The sequence below is a fragment of the Eubalaena glacialis genome, chromosome 11 (genome assembly GCF_028564815.1).
Source record: "Eubalaena glacialis isolate mEubGla1 chromosome 11, mEubGla1.1.hap2.+ XY, whole genome shotgun sequence".
Classification (NCBI taxonomy): domain Eukaryota; kingdom Metazoa; phylum Chordata; class Mammalia; order Artiodactyla; family Balaenidae; genus Eubalaena; species Eubalaena glacialis.
The window spans coordinates 32,640,142-32,663,116 of NC_083726.1; the positions used below are offsets into that span (position 1 = coordinate 32,640,142).

The 22,975-nt window shown below is 36.0% G+C and overlaps 1 protein-coding gene across 2 annotated transcripts in view; it reads left to right on the forward strand.

Moving 5' to 3' along the window:
• The first annotated feature begins 1,439 nt into the window (after positions 1-1,439).
• The window catches only part of C11H12orf50 (chromosome 11 C12orf50 homolog), a 31,401-nt gene continuing 9,865 nt past the window's right edge, over positions 1,440-22,975 (forward strand). For both annotated transcript variants that reach the window (XM_061205903.1, XM_061205904.1), the window contains exons 1-5: positions 1,440-1,451; positions 1,802-1,922; positions 14,407-14,565; positions 15,775-15,852; positions 15,934-16,047. In XM_061205903.1, coding sequence (XP_061061886.1) covers positions 1,440-1,451; positions 1,802-1,922; positions 14,407-14,565; positions 15,775-15,852; positions 15,934-16,047 — 484 coding nt within the window. The remainder of the gene's footprint in view (positions 1,452-1,801; positions 1,923-14,406; positions 14,566-15,774; positions 15,853-15,933; positions 16,048-22,975) is intronic.

The following is a 22,975-nucleotide window of genomic DNA, read 5'->3' on the forward strand; positions in this document are numbered from 1 at the left end:
GCTTCATGTTCATATCAGAATGAACCCAGTGAAAGACATGCTGTGTCTGGTTTAAAGCATTTCATCTCTGCTAGGACAACTGAATGGAGTCAACTTGACTGTAAGAATGAGATCTACTTCTCTTACCTGTTACTTTAAGATTAAACCTTAGGATGATAAGAAATAATAGAATTTATGTTCCATGTGGGCAGAGAGTTTTGTCTATTTCACTGCTGTATCCTCAAATACTTAGTAAGTTCTCAATAAATAAATGAAAAAATAAAAATAATAGTAGCAATCACAATACTTTATCTCCCATAATTTTTACAACAATCTGTGAGGAGGGCACTTTATTCCCTTTTTACAGGTGAGGAAACTGAAGCACAGAGAGGGTGAGTAACAGATTGACTTTCTGATTATGGGCAAAATAGAGTTCAAATACCAGTTTATCTGGTTCCTGCCCACTATCCTGGACTACGAGACCTACAGATCCACCTTAAAAGGGAGAGAGGCTGAAGACAGAGAGTAAGAGGGTGGGAAAAAAAATAAGGAACAACCCTGAAATACGTGTCTAAAAAAGGGATGAGTTTAATAGGATATTTTTATTCTATGTTACCCACCCTCTGCCCCAAAAGCCAATGACCTGAAGTTTTCCCAACTGTGGATCTATGTGTAAAAGATATAAAATAAAAAAATAGCAGCCCTTTAAAATAATCCACATCTGCTTTTGTTGGGATATAATGATATAAATGTGTAAATGTATAGGCACAATTGTAGACCAAGGGCATATAGCATATACATGTAATGTAACATAGCACAATGTGCTAACTTTTAAAAATTCCACAATAATATAAAGTTTAAGCTCCATTCACTTTCCCTATATAAATACACTTAGTATCTCCATAAACTGAGTAAGAAAACAATTATCTAATAAAAGATATGATTAATAGAGATCATCTCTACAATTAGAATATGGATGATGATTCTTTAAAAAATTCTGGTTTTCTTAAGAAAGAAAAATTAGATCCTTCTGTCATTGGATTGTGATTAAGAGTGTCACTGATCTTTTATATGTTTATCCTTAGTGAGCCATATGGATTAACTGATAACAAGAAGGAGAATTTTATCAGTGACTCATGGCGTGTTGTACTATTTAATCATTAGATTATCTTGTGTCTTTCATTAAAATTAGACTGGTTTGCTAGAATTTAGACTTTATGGCCTTGTATTTGTAGTATTTTTTAAAATTTTAATTTGATCTCCTCATACTTTCTTTAGTTGATTAGTAATCTGTTGTTAAACACTAACATTCATATATTGAGTTTTCTATACTGTTTACTTTTTCCTTTTAGGGTTCCCAGTGCCGATTCCGACACTGTGAAGAGGCCCTTGGCAGTGACACTGTGTGCTCATTATGGAGAGAAGGAAAATGTTTAGATCCACTTTGTAGATTTAGACACATGGAAATGCAGGTAGAATTACTCAGCATCATCACGTTTGATAAAAGCATCTCCCTTCGATAATACTGAACTATACTCTTACAACACAATTGAGAAGAAATGCCTTTTCCTTCCATTACTTAATTTTAGGCATTTTGCACTTTGCTCAATTTAAATTCTTAAAAAAATGGGCAAGTATATTTTAGGAAATCCATTGCATCTTTTAAATAGCAGAGCTTAGAAACACTCAAAGCCTAGAAACACAGGTGATCTTAAATCAGCAATTGCAGTAGTTTTTGTCACATTGTGTTGTGTTGTAGCACATTGTATTTACTGTGAATATGGCATATGATCATTACATTTCCCCCACCTCCTTTGTCTAGCAAAACTGCAGCATTTCATGCTTCTGGGAAACTCAGCCTCTTGGTTGTGTGAAGATCAGTTGTATCTTTTATCACAGCAAACCTCGAAATATCAACGGATTATTTTTGCCACCAAGTAGCAGTGAGTATTTCTTTTGAATAACACGGATATACCATATTATAATCTGGTTTTGGAGTAGCAGCATAGAATGACACGTTAAATAAAGTATGACAAGGTGAGTAATGCAGTTTAACAGCCAGTGAATGGTTTGGGATGGTTCTATCAAGAATCATGAGATGAAGCTTAGAATGAGCCATCAAATAGCCAACAAAAATGTAGTGAACAAAGAGGAAGTCAAACTTTCTCTGTGTTTCTAAAGTGGATTTATTCATCTGAAAAGTGAGAGGACTACTGACCTCACTAGGTAGAGGGGAACTGTCTCAGCAAATCATCGCACAACTGGCCTCACCGTTGTGCCCTTATCTCATAGGTGGGGAGAGCAAGGGCATGCTCTGGTTTGCACACTTCTGCTTCTAGAAGAACAGCTAGATGTGTGGTTCTTCCTAAGACTTCATTTGTGGATAAAATGCAATCCCATTGTTGCAGAGTAAGTGGCATACTTCAATCCAACTAAATGACACTGAGGTTCTACTATGTGATGAACCTTAAACTAGGTTCTGGGAAGGGGATAGGGAAGACACCACGCCCTATAACAGTGAATGGCAAGAACCTTGCTTAAGAAGTTGGGATTGTCAGGTTTTCCTGATGCTATAGCTATGCCACTCTCCTGCTGTGGCCACCATATTTCTTATGATGGAATTATTCTAGAAATGAGTTTGCAGACTATCAGTCCTTTGGATTTGAAAACTTGGCTTCAGATAATCCTTGGCAAATGAATGACTAAAACTTATGTTTCTTTGTTATAGTCTTCTGGAAAACTCTGATCTCATAGCATTCATTATACATGTGATACCTTGATCAATGTTTTTCTTCACTAGACTGTAAACAGCACAAGGATGGGGATCATAACTAGTTTCTTTACTAATGCTTTGCACAGTGTCTGGAGCACAGATGCTCAATAAAATTGGATGTATGGATAGATGGATGGGGACAGATAGATAACTACTGAAGGTAACCTACTGGGATGCAAGTTATTATACTTACTAAGTGGTTAACTTCATCCCATTGTTTTACATCTAGTGTGATTTTATTTCATGAGGACATTGTACTAAATTCTCTATATCTAGTGTAATAGTTTGCTTCCTAAAGGTCTATGGGTAAAATTGCTATCTTTCAAACTAATTCTTTTAGGACTAGAGGAAAACAAAGACTGCATCTCTGGGCAAAGGAAAGGTAGAGTGTCTGTGTAACAATTATTGGGCTCCCCACTATAAGACATGCCCTGGGCTAAGTTCTGTAGGGATACATTTTATTATTCTCATTTATTAGGCATAGAATCTGGACGTCAAAAATAAATTCTAGCTTTTCTGGAAGTCTCAATTTCTTCAGCATGTGTCAAAACTGCTCCTGACTCTTGGAATAAGGTTTCCCCTCTCTCAACAGGGTCAAAACCAGATCCATGCACAGGGACCAAATCCTTCCCCTAGCCATTCTACCTCCATCGTGAGAGGGGATAAGCAGGCTTCGTAGGCTGCTAATACCCTACTTCCTCAAACCTCCTTTCATCTGTCTACAGGGGACAAATCCACTTACGTGTTTTGAATTCACCAGGACTAATTTTATTCTGCCCTTTATTCCTGTTTATGTCAGTTTCCCTAGGGGGGAAAAAAATACTCCTGTGTGTTTCTCCTTCATTCTCACACTAGTACCATACTCACAACACTTCTGACACCATACAAATGGGTTTTTTCCCACACCCATCAATTCTCTGTGACATTAGCTGGGTGTCCTATAATTTAATTCAATTCTGACACTAACCAGAGTTAACACAGACCCCACAGATTAATGACTGTATCCCCAAAGATTACCTTCCACTTTAGACATTAATTGCAAGTAGAAGGTCCCCAGGTTACCCACAGCCTCTGTCTAACTTGGGTACAAATTGGAGGTTTCCATGATCTCTCTCCCTGGATTAAATAATTTGCTAGACAGCTCAAAGAACTCAGGGAAACGCTTCCTTATGTTTACCAGTTTATTGTAATAGACGATGCCATAGAGGATGGCATCCTCTACTGTAATAGAACAACCAGATGAAGAGGCACATAAGGTGAGGTCTGGAAGGGCCCGAGCACAGGAACTTCTGTCCCTGTGGAGTTGGGGTGTGCCACCGTCCAGTACGTGGATGTGTTCATCAACCTGGAAGCTCTCTGAATTCTATACTTTTGGGATGTTTATGGAGGCTTCATCAGGTAAGCATGATTGATTATTAAACCAATCTCTAGCCCCTCTCCCCTTCCTGGACATGGGGGCGGGGCTGAGAGTTCCAAGCTTCTAATGCTGGCTTGGTCTTTCTGGTGACAAACCCTACTCATGAAGCTACCAGGAGCCCACCCAGAGTCACCTCATTAGAACAAAGGACATTGCCATCACTGAGGAAACTCTAAGGGATTTTGGAGTTCTGTGTCAGGAACCAGGGTCAAAGGCCAAATATTAGAACAAAAGATGTTCCCAGTGCTCTTTTTACTTAGGAAATCACGAAGGTTTTAGGAACTCTGTGCCAGGAACTGGGGGCAGAGACCAATGTATTTCTTTTCTATTATTTCACATCAGTCAATATCAGAAACCCCATCTTTCAAATGACTCACTCCTCTCCTTATTTGGCCCCTTTCATCCACTCCTCCCCAACCTTCATTATCCGCAGAATTCTTTTTCAACTTCTTCCCTGAACTTTCCCTTCATCTTCATAGTCGAATGTAAGCGTCACTCCCCCCTCCTTCTCCAGCAGCACTCTCCAAGTGGTGGCTGTTCTTATCCCCAGTTCTCAAGTACCACTTGATCTGGAGATGAGGTAGAAGGTTTCCTTAGGTCCTATTGCCAATTTCAGATTGTTCTCTATCACTCCTCCTTAAAACCATCCAGTTTGTATCTCATGCCATTATCCCCCCTCGGTGTTGCTATTCTTTTTGCTTTTGTCTACATCTGTTCACGTCCTTCCTCCCCATTTTTCAGAAATATGAACTCCTGGCTCATAGTCACTCTAACTGTACTCCTGTGTCAATTCTTGGTGATTCCAATATGTAAGTATATGATCTACCACCATAGCCTCTCAGTTCCTTGAACTCAATTCCTCCACTGAGCTTACCCTTCCCTATCTCAGTCACTCTCTCAGTTATACTCTAAATACCAATTGCCAGCCTTTCTTCCTCTGGAGGGAATGGCCTGAGCTGTATTATGGGACAGGCCAGCTGATGTGTACAGTGGTAAGGTATCACTTTTGATCTTTTGTAGTTTCTATTAAACTTGAACTGAGGAAAAAAGTCTCCTTTGTCTTAATCCATCCTCTTACAAGCTATCACCCCATTTTTTTCTTTCTCTTTGTAGCAGTTCTCAAAATGGTTATCCTTGGTATTATCAAATCCTCCCCACCCATTCTCTCTTAATCCCATGTAAATCATCCTTTTCAGCCTCTTTCACCATTGATATACAAATTATTAAATCCAGTGGTCAATTTTCAGCCCTTCCATAACTGGAACCATTAGCAGCATTTGACAGATTTGATCACTCCTCCCTCATTGATATAATTTCCTTATCTAGCTTCCAAGACCCTGTACCTCTTTGTTTTACTCCTATCTACCTAGTATTCTGTTTTTGCTCTCCCTCACTGGTTTTTCGTCTTTTCCCCATCCTCTTACATGTGGTATGTTCTAGGAGTTAGTTCTTGGTTCTCTTTTCTTCTCTGCCTACTCCCTTAGTAATCTCATCCAGTCTCATGCCTTTGATTATGATCCACATGTAAATTACTCCCAAATTTACATATCTATTCCAGACCTCTCTCTTGAACTTCAAAGATCCTTATATTCAACTTTTCACTTGGGCTCTTGAGTAGATATTTCCCACTTAACACATTCAAAACTCAACTCACAATTTTACTCCTATATCCCCAAACCTGCTATATCCATAGCCTTTCTATCTTGGTTTAATGGCAGTTCTATCCTTCTATCCTTCAGGTCAACTGAATCATCCTCAAACTCTGTTTCTCTCATATCCCACATCCAATCCATACAGAAATCCTGTTAACTCTACTGTATTTAATATATCCAAAATCCGACTTTTCTCACTATTTCTACTATTCCCACCTTGGGCCAAAACACCGACATCATTTCTTGACTGGATTACTGCAATAGCCTAAATGGTTTTCCTACTTCAACTCTTGTCCCTCTATGTCTGTTCAAAGCACAGTCAGTGATACTCTTATGCATAAATCAGACATCACCCCTCCAATTGGTTTTCATTTCATTCAGAGTAAAATCAGAGTCCTGACAAAGGCCTAAATGACTGTACTTGATCTGGTGCCCTGTTTCCTCTCTGGATTTATCTCCTGCAGCTGTTCTACTTGCTCACTCTGCTCCAACCATACCAGTTTCCCTGCTTCTCCCTGCTAGTAGGCTCCTGCTTCAAGGGCTTTGCATGAAACGCCCTTCTCTCAACAGCTTTATGGTCAACTCCTTTACCTCTTCAAGGCCTTACTCAAATATCATCTTTTAATGAGGTCTACCCTGAATACTCTGTTTGAAATGTGGCAGCCTTCCCACTTCCTCCCTACACATTCTTCCTGGCCTTGCTCTGCTTTCTTTTGCCATTTCCCTTATCATTTTCTCAGATAAAATATAATTTATTTCTTCACTACATCTATTGTTTGTTGTCTGATTCCTCCCTATAGAATGAACATTCCGTAAGAGTAGGAATCTTTATTTTGTTTACTGATGAATCCCAACCACGAAACATAGGTACGTAGTACTACCTTTCACATAGTGGCTAATTCTATCCCAGGAAGTCCAGAAAAGTATTTATTCATGTTAAGCAGGTAAATATTTTTTCTCTGCCCAGACAGATGTCTGTGCTGTAGGAAAGAGGATTCAATTTCCAGACTGGAGGAAACTACGAAGCTCATTTGAATTATGTGTTGAACCCACTGCATCATCTGTTCATTCTAAAACTATTTCAGTACCTCAGAAGATATAATTTGATCTTTTGTAGACCTAATATTTCCTAAAATATTTCCAGGGACATTTACCTACCAAGGTTCATATTAACCAAAACCGGGAAAATAAATCATCTCACCTTAGACAAAAATTAAATTACAAAGTTATACCTTTATTTTAAAATCTACCTTTATGTTTCAGTAGGTGCATGTGATTGACAAATTCAGGGTGGGATTAATGACGATTTTTTGGTAGCGAAATATAACTATTGTTTCATACATAGCATTGTGCAATTCATGTGTAAGTTTGTAGCCAGTTAAAATAAGATAAAATTTACGCATTTAAATGTGTAAACTGTGAAAATTTCTAGGGCCTCTGATCAAGGAATTGAGACCCATCATGTGGTCCATATTAAGTAGGTGAGTTGGAGCCACAGCAATGCTATCTAAGTTACCAGCTGTGCTCTTCCAGAATGAGGTGTTTGCCAAAAGCAATTTCTCATTAGCTGATTTGCCATTGTCTGTTATCTTTAAGCACTAAGTTCAATACTTGAGTCCTGCATTTTTTGTCTGGGAATATAAAACTGCCAGTTAGTCTTTTTGCAATTTAAACTTTAATCTGCTAACAAATTAAAAAAGGTTTTGGACTCTTTTGAAAAAGATTTCATTTAGGGACTTCCCTGGTGGTCCAGTGGCTAAGACTCCATGCTCCCAATGCCAGGGGCCTGGGTTCGATCCCTCATCAGGGAACTAGATCCCACATGCCGCAACTAAGAGTTGGCACGCACAACTAAAGATTCCGCATGCTGCAACTAAAAAAAAAAAAGATCCCACATGTCGCAACTAAAAAAAAAAAAGATTCTGCATGCCAAACTAAAAGATCCCACACGCCGCAACTAAAGATCCTGCATGCCGCAACAAAGATCCTGCACGCGGCAACGAAGATCTCGCATGCTGCAACTAAGACCCAGCACAGCCAAAAAAAAAAAAAAAAAAAAGATTTCATTTAAATGTTGCTAAACCAGACATTTTCAAAAGAGGCCTAATCCTTCTGGTGATCATCTCCAAGTTTAAAAGCAAATAGGTGTCAAATTTAAATATAATAAAAATAAAATAGAATAAATAAAAATCTAAATTTTTAAAATTCGTATAAGAATAAGCCTCCACATTATGGAGACTTATAGTCATTAAGTTATCTCTTTAATACATTTCTTTAGGATTGAGTTGTCATTGCAATTATTATTGATATATAATTTATTAAAATAACAATTACATTACAAACTTAGAGAAATAATTACTGCACATAAAATTAGAATTTTATTGGAAAAGTATATAAACTATGAAAAAGAATGAAATAGAAATTCTAGAGTTGAACAATAACCAAAATGACAAATTATTAGAGGGGTTCAACTGCAGATTTAAGCTGACAGAAGAAAGAATCAGCAAACTAAAGACAGATCAATAGAGATTATATAGTCTGAAAAAGGTATAGAATTGAAAGGAAAAAAGAAAAATGTTTGGTAGAATTTGCCTATGAAGCCATCTGGTCCTGGACTTTTGTTTGTTGGGAGTTTTTAAATCACAGATTCAATTTCAATACTTGTAATTGGTCTGTTCATATTTTCTATTTCTTCCTGGTTCAGTCTTGGTAGACTGTACCTTTCTAAGAATTTTTCCATTTCTTCTAGGTTGTCCATTTTATTGGCATATAGTTGCTTGTAGTAGTCTCTTACAGTCCTTTGTATTTCTGTGGCGTCAGTTGTAACTTCTCCTTTTTAATTTCTAATTCTATTGATTTGGGCCCTCTCCCTTTATTTATACAATGGAATATTACTCAGTCATAAAAAAAGAATGAAATAATGCCATTTGCAGCAACATGGATGGACCTAGAGATTATCATCCTAAATGAAGTAAGCCAGACATAGAAGACAAATATCATATGATGTTACTTATCTGTGGAATCTAAAAAATAAGGGGGGAGATACAAATGAACTTGTATACAAAACAGAAATAGACGCACAGACATAGAAAACAAACTTATGGTTACCAAAGGAGAAAGGGGGAGGGGGAGGGATAAATTAGGAGTTTGGGATTAACATATACACACTACTATACATAAAGCAGATAACCAACAAGGACCCTACTGTATAGCACAGGGAACTATACTCAATATTTTATAATAACCTATAAAGGAAAAGAATCTGAAACAAATAGAAGTATATGTATGTATAACTGAATCACTTTGCTGTACACCTGAAACTAACACAACATTGTAAATCAATTTTACTTCAATTAAAAAAAAGAAAAAGAAAGATGAACAGAACCTCAGAGAAACGTGGGACATGCATAGTGGGAGTACCAGAATGAGAGGAGGGAAAATAGAAAAAAATATTCAAAGAAATAATGGCTGAAAGCTTCCCAAATTTGATGAAAATTATTAATCTACATATCCAAGAAGCACAACAAATGCTAAGTAGAATAAACCCAAAGATAGACACATCTAGACACATCATAGTAAAAGAGTAAATGCCAAAACAAAAGCAAATTCTGGAAAGAAGCAAAATAACAATGATTTGTCACGTATAAGAGAACCTCAGTATGATTAACAGCTGACTTCTCCAGAAAAAAAGTAGTCCAGAAGGCAGTAGGATGACATACTCAAAGTACTGAAAGAAAAAAATATATATATGTACATGTATATAATTGTATTTTGAACCTATAACATTTAGAAATGTAATATATTTGACCATAACAGCACAAAAGAGGCAGGCGAAAGCAAACCTGTATTATGGTAAAGAAATGATACCAGGTGGTAACTCAAATGAAGAAAACTAGAAATGATAAATAAGAAGGTTAATGTATCAAACTCTATAGATATGTATTTTCCTTCTCTCAACTACTTTAAGATATAAAGTTATAGAAAGTAATAATTATAACAATGTGTTTTGGGGTTTGTAACACATTACAGATGTAATATAATATTAATAGGATTATACAGAATATACACACAAAAATACCCGATAAGATTCTAGGAAACTAAATCCAACATTAAAAAAAGGATTTTAGTTCATGACCAAGTGGGATTTATCCCAGAAATGCAAGGTTGGTTTAACTACAAAAAATGAATTAATGTAATACACCAGATCAATAGAATAAAGGGCAAAAAAAAAACATGGTCATGGTCATCATAGTATATGAACAAAAAGCATTGACAAAAACCAACACTCTTTCATGATAACACTCAACAAACTAAAAGTAGAAGGAAACTCCCTCAACCTGATCTAGGACATATATGAAAAATCCACAGCTAATATACTTACTGGCATAACTGAAAGCCTTTCCCCTTAATCAGAAACAAGATAAGGATGTTTTCTTGCCATTTATATTAAAGCCAGGGGGATTGGGCAATAAAGCTAAATAAAAGGCACTCAGATTGGAAAGGAAGAAATAAAATGATCTCTATTTACATATGGCATGATCTTTCATTTAGAAAAATCTAAAAAACTTGTTTAAAACTATTAGAAGTAATAAATTCAGCAGGGTACAAGATTAATATACAATAATTGATTGTATTTCTATATACTAGCAATGAACAAAGTGAAGATGAAATGAAAAAAAATTCCACTTACAACAGCATTAAAAATATTTAGTTATTTAACAAAAGAAGAACAAAACATTCAAAAACTACAGAACATTGTTGAAAAAAATTAAAGAAACTTTAAAAATGGAAAGATAGACCATGTTCATACATTGGTTTTATTGTTAATATGGCAGTACCCCCCAAATTGGTCTATAGATTCAATGCCACTCCTATCAAAATCCCAAATGACTTATTTGAAGAAGTTGACAAGCTGATTCTAAAATGTACAGTTGACCATTGAACAACAGAGGAGGTTAGGGGAGCTGACCCTCCAAGCCATATAAAATCCGAGTATAACTTATAGTTATACTCAGATAACTATAGATTCAGAGGGTTCTCTGAATCTGCAGTTCCTCTATATCCATGGTTCTGCATGCTCAGATTCAATCAATCTTGGATTGTCAAGTACTGTAGTATTTACTATTAAAAAAAAAAAATCCATGTACAAGTGGACCCTTGCAGTTCAAGCATGTGTTGTTCAAGGGTCAATGGTATATAGAATTTCAAGGGACCCAGAATAGTAAAAAACAATCTTGAAAATGAAAAACAAAGTTGTAGAACTCATACTTACTGATTTTGAAATGTAGAAATTACTACAAAACTACAGTAATCAAGACCATCTGGTACTGGCATAAAAATCAATATGTAGATCAATGAGATAAAATTGAGGGACCAGAACTAAACCTTTCCGTACATCAATTTCTGGTCAATTGACTTTTGAAAAGGGTGCATAGACCATTCAATGGGGGAAAGAATAGTGTTCTCAACAAATGGTGCTAAGAAAACTGGATAGCCATATAAAAAAAACACAACAACAACTTGGACTTCTTTATACTCTACAAAAATGAACTCAAAATAGACCAAAGACCTAAATATGAGCTAAAATTATAAAATTCTTATAAGAAATTGTAGGTTACTCAAACCCCTCTCAGTTATGACACCAGAAAAACAAGCAATCAATTAAAAAAATGAATTGGATTTCATCAAAATTAGAAACTTTTGTGTTTCAAGAATACCATCAAGAAAAGTGAAAAGACAACCTACAGAATGGGAGAAAATATTTGTAAATCTTTCATCTAATAAGAGACATATCTAGAATATATAAAGAGCTCTTACAACTCAATAATATAAAGACAATCTCATTACAAAATGGACAAAGAGTCTGAATAGACATTTCTCAAAGATATACAAATGGCTAATAAGCTCATGAAAAGATGCTCATCATCATTAACCATTAGATAAATGTAAATCAAAACTACAGTGAGATGCCACTCACATCTACTAGAATAGTTTAATCAAAAAGATAATAAGAGTTGACGAGGATGTAGAGAAATTGGAATCTTCATACATTTCAGGTAGGAATGTAAATGGTGCAATTGCTTTGGAAAACAGTCTGGCAGTTCCTCAAAAGATTAAACATAGAGTCACTATATGTCCTACTTATTCACTCCTAAATATATACCCAAGAGATATGTCCTCACAAAAACCTGCACAACAATATTCATATCAACATTATTTATAACAACCAAATGGATAAATTGTGGTATATGCATACAGTGAAATATTATTTGGCTATAAAAAACACTGTGGTAAGTGGAAGGAGTCATGTACAAGGACCACATATTGTATAATTCCATTTATATGAAATATCCAGAATAGGCAAATCCATACAAACAAAGTATACTAGTGCTTCTGTAAGGCTGGGGACGTTGGGTGGACATGAAGAGTAACTGCTAATTGGTATGGGTTTCCTTTTTTGGGGTGATCAGATATCCTAAAACTGATCATGGTGATGGTTGCACATCTCCCTGAATATACTAAAAAACATTGAATTATACATTTAAATGAGGAATCGTATAGTATGTGAATTATATCTCAATAAAGCTTTTATAAAATGTGATTTTAACTTGTATTGTTTTGAATGTTCAGTGAAGCTTTTCTTTGAAGCTAATGACAAGTCTTGGGAATATGTATTGAGAATAGCTAAAAAGTTCTGTTTAAAGCCATGTTTTTCCTTCACAGTTTCTTACTAGTGCTCTCTTTTCATTGACACCACAAGACTTTTTTTCAAGAGTGACATATTCTTTCACAATAGTCTAGAAATGGAGCAAGCAAAATTTTTCAACAAAAATTCTTAACTAGCAACGTACTCGATTATGCATTTGAATTCAGAACATTCCAACCAGATAGCACTTTTTTCTAATACCACGTGTATTCATTTTCTGTTACTGTTGTAACAATTTACCCTTAACTAAGTGACTTCAACAACTCAAGTTTATTGTCTTGTAGTTCTATAGTTTAGGAATTTGATGAGATCTCTCTGAATTAAAATTAAGGGCTGCATTCCTTCTGGAGATTTCTGGGAGAGAATCTGTTGCCTTGCCTTTTCCAGTTTCTAGAGGTCTTCAGTATTCCTTTGTTCATGTCCCCCTTCCTCCACCTCGGAGTCAGCAATGGATAGTCAAGTCCTTCTGACACTGTATCACTCTGACCTAGCTTCCACTGTCCCACTTCTTTTCCTGGCTCTTTTCCTCTGCATCTCTCTTCTACTTTGAAAGTCCCACCTGAATAATAAAGGATAATCTGCCAATTCTGAGGTGAGCTGATTAGCAGTCTTAATTCCTCTTTCCTGTATAACCTAATGTATACACAGGTTTCAGCGATTAAGACTTGGACATCTTTGGGAGAATATTATTCTGCCTATCACAAAATGATTTTCTCCTGGTAGAAATGTGTATAAGTCAAGGTAATGGAAAAAGCCCTATGAGTTCATGGTGGTTTGATTAATCAGTAAAGGAGGATTTCTTTTTCGGGCAATGTGCTATAGAAAATTTTGGCATGGGTAAAGTAGAGCTTTATTTTGTAAAGTGGAGAAAAGGCTACTGTGAACTGAGCCTTGCTCTCAGGCAAACGAATTTTAGGGTGAAAATGGATGTGGAAATTAAGGATCTGGAATACGATAGATTGCTTTCAAATTATTGGGATGGCAAACCCACGGAAAGCCTTCCCATGACCCAGGACACCAGATAGATGATCATTGATTTGGGGCCATGGTTTCCAAACTTGGCTGATTTTGTAATTATCTGAGACATTTAAAAAATAGTATCAGATTTCTAGGCTTTAATTTAGACCTGCTGAATCAGAAATTTGAAAAACAGAGACCCAAAAGATGATTTGAATAATTTTTTTAGTTGATTCTGATAATTAGCCAAATTTGATAACTATTGGTTTGAAAAACCAAGGGAATTGAATAAGTAATGATAGAAGATACATGTGTTCACTGGCTTTTTCTATTATTTGCTGGTTAGTTTTGAAGGTTACAGAACATTTAAATATGACCTAGAGCTTTGGTCAATCTGACCCATGTGAGTCAATAAAGGAATCTGAAAGTATTATTCTCACTTCGAAGTTATCAACCCCCAGCCATTGGATTTTTTCCTCTTTTGAACACGTATACTCTGCCATTATAAGCTATGTCTTACATGAGTTTGCCTTTGTTAAATTATTGTAATGTGATTAGTTAAGTTATTCTTATCCCATGGATGTAATGTAAGAATACAGTAATGCTTATGATCACTTTGTATTTATATCAAAGTATGATATAAACCAAATCATGGTTATAATTACTATCTAAAGTCTATGAATTAGCATATTTTCCACACCTTACCAGCAAAATGTTGCTATCTTTTTACAAGTTAATTCAATAACCTTTCCAGAAATAAGAAGAGACACCTTTTAACAAATATGCAGTTAATCAGGAGGACAACGGTTGATCAGATACCTTTTAACAAATATGCAGTTAATCAGGAGGACAACAGTTGATCATTGAACATGCACCAAAACGTGTATCTTGAAAAGACTGAAATGTTGCATTTCCTCTATAGATATCACACCGCAGAAAGAAACTCAGGAAGGAATTCCACCCCCAACCCAGAGTCAGGAACCTCTGAAACCTCAGGAGACTATATCACGACCCATTCACCATCCCTTAGTTTTAAAAACAAACTTTGAGGAAGAAGAGGAGGAAGAAGATGAACAAAATGGTTAGTAAACCTTTTCTCAGATTCACAGTGCACATTCAAAAACCTCATGGTATTTTCTACATATTTGTTTAACTATTAGAAGTGTATAATGTAATACACAAGGCAGATTTGGGTGAGAAAATAGCTTTCATTTTATTAAGTATATTAAATTCATTATGTTCTAATTTGTTCTATGTGTACACATATGCTTATCATTTGGATTGGAAGTGTTTTGTTGTATGATGGCTAGGAGACAGATCTCATGTTTAAATATGCACAGTTGCTTGTAGGTATACTAATAGCCTGTTTTACTTTTATATAACTTAATATTGATAACATTGATTTATATAACTTTTATTATTTATATATAACTTAACATTGATATACATGAGTGTCAATCTATTACATGATTATATCCATCTGTCTCACATTTGATCCTTGAAGTTATAGAGATCAATAGAGTAGTTTATAATTTATAAAGCACTATCATCTGCATTATCCCAGGTAATCCTTGCCAAAGTATAAACAAGGTTAGAACCCAGGTCTTTTGCAGTGTAGCCCATGCTATTCCTCCCATATCATCACAGCCCTTCAGTGCCAATAAGTATGTACAAACAAGATAGGCATGTGGAAAAATAAACTCTCAGTCTGTCTCTACCCTGGAATATGTCCTTCCATGGAGACACAGGATGTGGGCACATTGAAAAACTGAAATGTGACATTTTTTCTGTAGGTATTTTACTACAGAAACAAACTCAGGAGGGAATTGCACCTCTGTCCCAGAGTCGGGAGCCCCTGAAACCTCAGGAGGATATATCGCAACCCATTCACCATCCTTTAATTTTAAAAACTAACTTTGAGGAAGAAGAGGAGGAAGGAGATGTGTCCTTTTCTGCTGTAGCTCTGTGTCTCCCATACTTACATCTTCCTTCTCCAAACAAACAAGCAAGCAAGCAAACAAAGATGATCTCAAATGTGGATCTGTACCTGAAGCTTCTCATCTCAAGACACATAATGTATAGTCATTTCTTTCCTCTTGACTGATTCTTTCTAAAATGTAAAATATAGCAATGAGAAACATTTGACAGTGTGCAAATTACTGATTTTAAATGTTTTTTAAAACAGTAATCCATTCATGAGAACAATGTGTGGGATGTTTCATTCTGGTTTATAAATTTTCAGATTATTTGGCTTTGGGACAATTTAATTAAAAATATATATATCCTATAGATGCTTCTAGCTTATGGACAAAGACTCCTGAAGAAATTGAAGAAAAAAGAGCAATAAAGGAGATGTGTTATAAATCTGGTAAGAAATCAAACATTTGTGGATTTTCTAATATTTGATGTGAGAAGTACACTAACTGTTAATTTTCTTGTGGGAGATTAGGTGAATACTACAGATTTCATACTCCTCCAGATACTTTATCATCTAAAAGCATAGCCTCTACGGTGGAAAAAGAGTTAGAAAAGCCTTTGGAAAATGGCAGTGAATTGCAGGAAGGTAAGGAATGAAAAGGAAGCATTTCAAGGTGATGAATAAGAGGTACTTGGTGTGATAGCTGTGAATTATTTAGTAAGGTATGCACTGAAGTCAAATGATAAATAATACATCAGAAATGAGAGTGAGAAGGAAGTGATTTTATCGATGACCTAAATTTAATATGAAAAGCTGCTATTAATGTAATTGTATTTTCCAGAGGAACCACAGAATGAATAGACTTAATAAACACATGGTAGCACTACACACCCCATGCAATAATTCTGTAAATAATTTGGTTTTACCATTTTATTTAGCTATGAAAATAAATCTCCCTATGAAACAGGTGTAGATTTTTCTTTATAAGTAGAAGGGACAACTTAGCCCTAGAAGGACAAAAGGGAGAACACAGAACAACACTAGCGGCAGAACAAGGGTACGTTTATTCATTGAATGAGTGCCTCCTGTGTACCAGCCAATTTCAACGGCAAAACAGGTGAATAATTCCAAAGCTGTGCCTTTTATGGATCTTATGTTCTGGTGAATCTGACTTTTCTGTTGGTGAACATCTTGCCCTTGAAGGCAAGATAAGAAGAAGATTATTTTCTGCATATAAAACAAGGAATTCACGAGAAGCAAGAAGAACTACAGTCCTGCAGCCTGTGGAACAAAAACCACATTCACAGAAAGATAGACAAGATGAAAAGGCAAAGGACTATGTACCAGATGAAGGAACATGATAAAACCCCAGAAAAAAAACTAAATGAAGTGGAGATAGGCAACCTTCCAGAAAAAGAATTCAGAATAATGATAGTGAAGATGATCCAGGACCTCGGAAAAAGAATGGAGGCAAAGATCAAGAAGATGCAAGAAATGTTTAACAAAGACCTGGAAGAATTAAAGAACAAACAAACAGAGATGAACAGTGCAATAACTGAAATGAAAACTACACTAGAAGGAATCAATAGCAGAATAACTGAGGCAGAAGAACGGATAAGTGACCTGGAAGACAGAATGGTGGAATTCACTGCTGCTGAACAGAATAAAGAAAAAAGAATGAAAAGAAATGAAGACAGCCTAAGAGACCTCTGTGACAACATTAAACGCAACAAAATTCACATTATAGGGGTCCCAGAAGGAGAAGAGAGAGAGAAAGAACCAGAGAAAATATTTGAAGAGATTATAATCGAAAACTTCCCTAACATGGGAAAGGAAATAGCCACCCAAGTCCAGGAAGCGCAGAGAGTCCCATACAGGATAAACCCAAGGAGAAACATGCCGAGACACATAGTAATAAAACTGGCAAAAATTAAAGACAAAGAAAAATTATGGAAAGCAGCAAGGGAAAAATGACAAATAACATACAAGGGAACTCCCATAAGGTTAACAGCTGAATTCTCAGCAGAAACTCTACAAGCCAGAAGGGAGTGGCATGATATACTTAAAGTGATGAAAGGGAAGAACCTACAACCAAGATTACTCTACCTGGCAAGGATCTCATTCAGATTCGATGGAGAAATCAAAAGCTTTACAGACAAGCAAAAGCTAAGAGAATTCAGCAGCACAAAACCAGCTCTAAAACAAATACTAAAGGAACTTCTCTAAGTGGGAAACACAAGAGAAGAAAAGGACCTACAAAAACAAACCCAAAACAATTAAGAAAATGGTCATAGGAACATACATATCGAAAATTACCTTAAACGTGAATGGATTAAATGCTCCAACCAAAAGACACAGGCTTGCTGAATGGATACAAAAACAAGACCCATCTATATGCTGTCTAAAAGAGACCCACTTCGGACCTAGGGACACATACAGACTGAAAGTGAGGGGATGGAAAAAGATATTCCATGCAAATGGAAATCAAAAGAAAGCTGGAGTAGCAATACTCATATCAGATAAAATAGACTTTAAAATAAAGAATGTTACAAGAAACAAGGAAGGACACTACATAATGATCAAGTGATCAATCCAAGAAGAAGATATAACAATTATAAATATATATGCACCCAACATAGGAGCACCTCAATACATAAGGCAACTGCTAACAGCTATAAAAGAGGAAATCGACAGTAACACAATAATAGTGGGGGACTTTAACACATCACTTACACCAATGGACAGATCATCCAAAATGAAAATCAATAAGGAAACACAAGCTTTAAATGACACAATAGACCAGATAGATTTAATGATATTTATAGGACATTCCATCCAAAAACAGGAGATTACACTTTCTTCTCAAGTGTGCATGGAACATTCTCCAGGATGGATCACACCTTGGGTCACAAATCAAGCCTCAGTAAATTTAAGAAAATTGAAATCATATCAAGCGTCTTTTCTGACCACAACGCTATGAGATTAGAAATGAATTACAGGGAAAAAAACGTAAAAAACACAAACACATGGAGGCCAAACAAGATGTTACTAAATAACCAAGAGATCACTGAAGAAATCAAAGAGGAAATCAAAAAATACCTAGAGACAAATGACAATGAAAACACGATGATCCAAAACCAACGGGATGCAGCAAAAACAGTTCTAAGAGGGCAGTTTATAGCTATACAAACCTACCTCAAGAAACAAGAAAAATCTCAAACAATCTAATGTTACACCTAAAGGAACTAGAGAAAGAAGAACAAACAAAACCCAAAGTTAGCAGAAGGAAAGAAATCATAAAGATCAGAGCAGAAATAAATGAAATAGACACAAAGAAAACAGTAGCAAAGATCAATAAAACTAAAAGCTGGTTCTTTGAGAAGATAAACAAAATTGATAAACCATTAGCCAGACTCATCAAGAAAAAGAGGGAGAGGACTCAAATCAATAAAATCAGAAATGAAAAAGGAGAAGTTACAACAGACACTGCAGAAATACAAAGCATCCTAAGAGACTACTACAAGCAACTCTATGCCAATAAAATGGACAACCTGGAAGAAATGGACAAATTCTTACAAAGGTATAACCTTCCAAGACTGAACCAGGAAGAAACAGAAAATATGAACAGACCAATCACAAGTAATGATATTGAAACTGTGATTAAAAATCTTCCAACAAACAAAAGTCCAGGACCAGATGGCTTCACAGGTGAATTCTATCAAACATTTAGAGAAGAGCTAACACCCATCCTTCTCAAACTCTTCCAAAAAACTGAAGAGGAAGGAACACTCCCAAACTCATTGTATGAGGCCACCATCACCCTGATACCAAAACCAGACAAAGACACTACAAAAAAAGAAAATTAAGGACCAATATCACTGATGAATATAGATGTAAAAATCCTCAACAAAATACTAGCAAAGAGAATCCAACAACACATTAAAAGGATCATACACCATGATCAAGTGGGATTTATCCCAGGGATGCAAGGATTCTTCAATATACGCAAATCAATCAATGTGATACACCATATAAACAAATTGAAGAATAAAAACCATATGATCATCTCAGTAGATGCAGAAAAAGCTTTTGACAAAATTCAACACCCGTTTATGATAAAAACTCTCCAGAAAGTGGGCATAGAGGGAACCTACCTCAACATAATAAAGGCCATATACGACAAACCCACAGCAAACATCATTCTCAATGGTGAAAAACTGAAAGCATTTCCTCTAAGATCAGGAACGAGACAAGGATGTCCACTCTCACCACTATTATTCAACATAGTTTTGGAAGTCCTAGCCATGGCAATCAGAGAAGAAAAAGAAATTAAAGGAATACAAATTGGAAAAGAAGAAGTAAAACTGTCACTGTTTGCAGATGACATGATACTATACATAGAGAACCCTAAGGATGCCACCAGAAAACTATTAGAGCTAATCAATGAATTTGGTAAAGTTGCAGGATACAAAATTAATGCACAGAAATCTCTTGCATTCCTATACACTAATGATGAAAAATATGAAAGAGAAATTAAGGAAACACTCCCATTTACCACTGCAACAAAAAGAATAAAATACCTAGGAATAAACCTACCTAGGGAGACAAAAGACCTGTATGCAGAAAACTATGAGACACTGATAAAGGAAATTAAAGATGATACCAACAGATGGAGAGATATACCATGTTCTTGGATTGAAGAATCAATATTGTGAAAATGACTATACTACCCAAAGCAATCTACAGATTCAATGCAATCCCTCTCAAATTACCAATGACATTTTTTACAGAACTAGAACAAAAAATCTTAAAATTTTTATGGCGACACAAAAGACCCCGAATAGCCAAAGCAGTTTTGAGGGGAAAATATGGAGCTGGAGGAATCAGACTCCCTGACTTCAGACTATACTACAAAGCTATGGTTATCAAGACAATATGGTACTGGCAGAAAAAACAGAAACATAGATCAATGGAACAAGATAGAAAGCCCAGAGAGAAACCCACGCACCTATGGTCAACTAATCTATGACAAAGGAGGCAAGAATATACAATGGAGAAAAGACAGTCTCTTCAATAAGTGGTGCTGGGAAAACTGGACAGCTACATGTAAAAGAATGAAATTAGAACACTCCCTAACACCATACACAAAAATAAACTCAAAATGGATTACAGACCTAAATGTAAGACCAGACACTATAAAACTCTTAGAGGAAAACATAGGAAGAACACTCTTTGACATAAATCACAGCAAGATCTTTTTTGATCCACCTCCTAGAGTAATGGAAATAAAAACAAAAATAAACAAATGGGACCTAATGAAACTTCAAAGCTTTTGCACAGCAAAGGAAACCATACACAAGACGAAAAGACAACCCTCAGAATGGGAGAAAATATTTGCAAACGAATCCACGGACAAAGGATTAATCTCCAAAATATATAAACAGCTCATGCAGCTCAATATTTAAAAAACAAACAACCCGGGGGCTTCCCTTGTGGCGCAGTGGTTGAGGGTCTGCCTGCCAATGCAAGGGATACGGGTTTGGGCCGTGGTCTGGGAGGGTCCCGCGTGCCGCGGAGCGGCTGGGCCCGTGAGCCATGGTTACTGAGCCTGCGCGTCTGGAGCCTGTGCTCCGCAACGGGAGAGGCCGCGATGGTGAGAGGCCCGCGCGCCGCGATGAAGAGTGGCCCCCACTTGCCGCAGCTGGAGAGGGCCCTCGCGCAGAAACGAAGACCCAACACAACCATAAATAAAAACAAACAAACAAACAAAAAAAACCCAATCCAAAAATGGGCAGAAGACCTAAATAGACATTTCTCTAAAGAAGACATACACATGGCCAAGAAGCACATGAAAAGCTGCTCAACATCACTAATCATTAGAGAAATGCAAATCAAAACTACAATGAGGTATCACCTCACACCAGTTAGGATGGGCATCATCAGAAAATCTACAAACAACAAACGCTGGAGAGGGTGTAGAGAAAAGGGAACCCTCTTGCACTGTTGGTGGGAATGTAAATTGATACAGCCACTATGGAGAACAGTATGGATGTTCCTTAAAAAACTAAAAATAGAATTACCATATGATCCAGCAATCCCACTACTGGGCATATACCCAGAGAAAACCATAATTCAAAAAGACACATGCACCCCAATGTTCATTGCAGCACTATTTACAATAGCCAGGTCATGGAAGCAACCTAAATGCCCATCGACAGACAAATGGATAAAGAAGTAGTGGTACATATATACAATGGAATATTACTCAGCCATAAAAAGGAATGATTTTGGGTCGTTTGTTGAGATGTGGATGGATGTAGAGACTGTCATACAGAGTGAAGTAAGTCAGAAAGAGAAAAACAAAAATCGTATATTAACGCATATATGTGGAACCTAGAAAAATGGTACAGATGAACCAGTTTGCAGGGCAGAAATTGAGACACAGATGTAGAAAACAAACGTATGGACACCAAGGGGGGAAAGCCACGGGGGGGTGGTGGTGGTGGTGTGATGAATTGGGCAATTGGGATTGACATGTATACACTGATGTGTATAAAATTGATGACTAATAAGAATCTGCTGTATAAAAACATAAATAAAATAAAATTAAAAAAAAAAAAAAAAGGAACTCAGAGAAAAAAATCCATGGTTGCCATGAGTTTAAGTAGTTTTCTTGCCCCTGGGATGAGCTGCAAAACAAGTTTTGCAGGAGTAGGAGAGATCTGAATTCTATTCTCCTCTTTAAAAAAAAAAATATATATATAGTTGGCAAAGTCTCCCAGGATCAATATGAGTATAGGATAAAAAGTAGAATGCCTGTCTTGCAAGTACGTATGTGTGGCAAACTATTTAAACATATGGCAGTAGATGGCAGCACCATGCCATCAGATGGTAGAATAATCAAAAAGACCTAGCTGATAGATGGGAGCCATCTAGTGAAGGACAGATTTCTTGAATTATGGAGACAAGAAAAAATAAAACAATAACAAAACAAAAACAAACACATTAGCAATGAATATTAAAAATGGCAGATTATAAAGACAATTATATGCATTTTTGCTTTACATTATGGCTTAAAAAGCTTTTTTTTTAAAAATAATTTCAGTTAATTCATGAATATCCTTTACCCAGATTTCCCCAAATGTTAGCATTTTACACATTTGATTTTTCACTCTCTCTCCCTCTCTCTCTCAACACACACATTGTTGTTATTTTTTTCAAATTGTTTGAGAGTTAGTTGCAGGCATGATGCCCCTACATAACTCTCACCCAAATGCAGTATAAATATCAATATCAGGAAATCACTACTGATTCAATATTATTTACAGACTTTTTAAAAAAAATTTCACCAATTGTGCCATCAATGTCCTTTATAACAAAATGAAGTTTTTTCCCTGGTTTAGAATCCAGTCCAGAATCACGAGTTGTATCAGATTGTCATAGCTCTTTTATTCTCCTTTTAATATTTTATTTTTGGAGAAGATTAGCTAGAGATGTATAAGGAAATGGTAAGAATTAATTATCAGTATAATTAGCATTTTTTAATCAGTAGTTGACCCTAATACTTTTTACT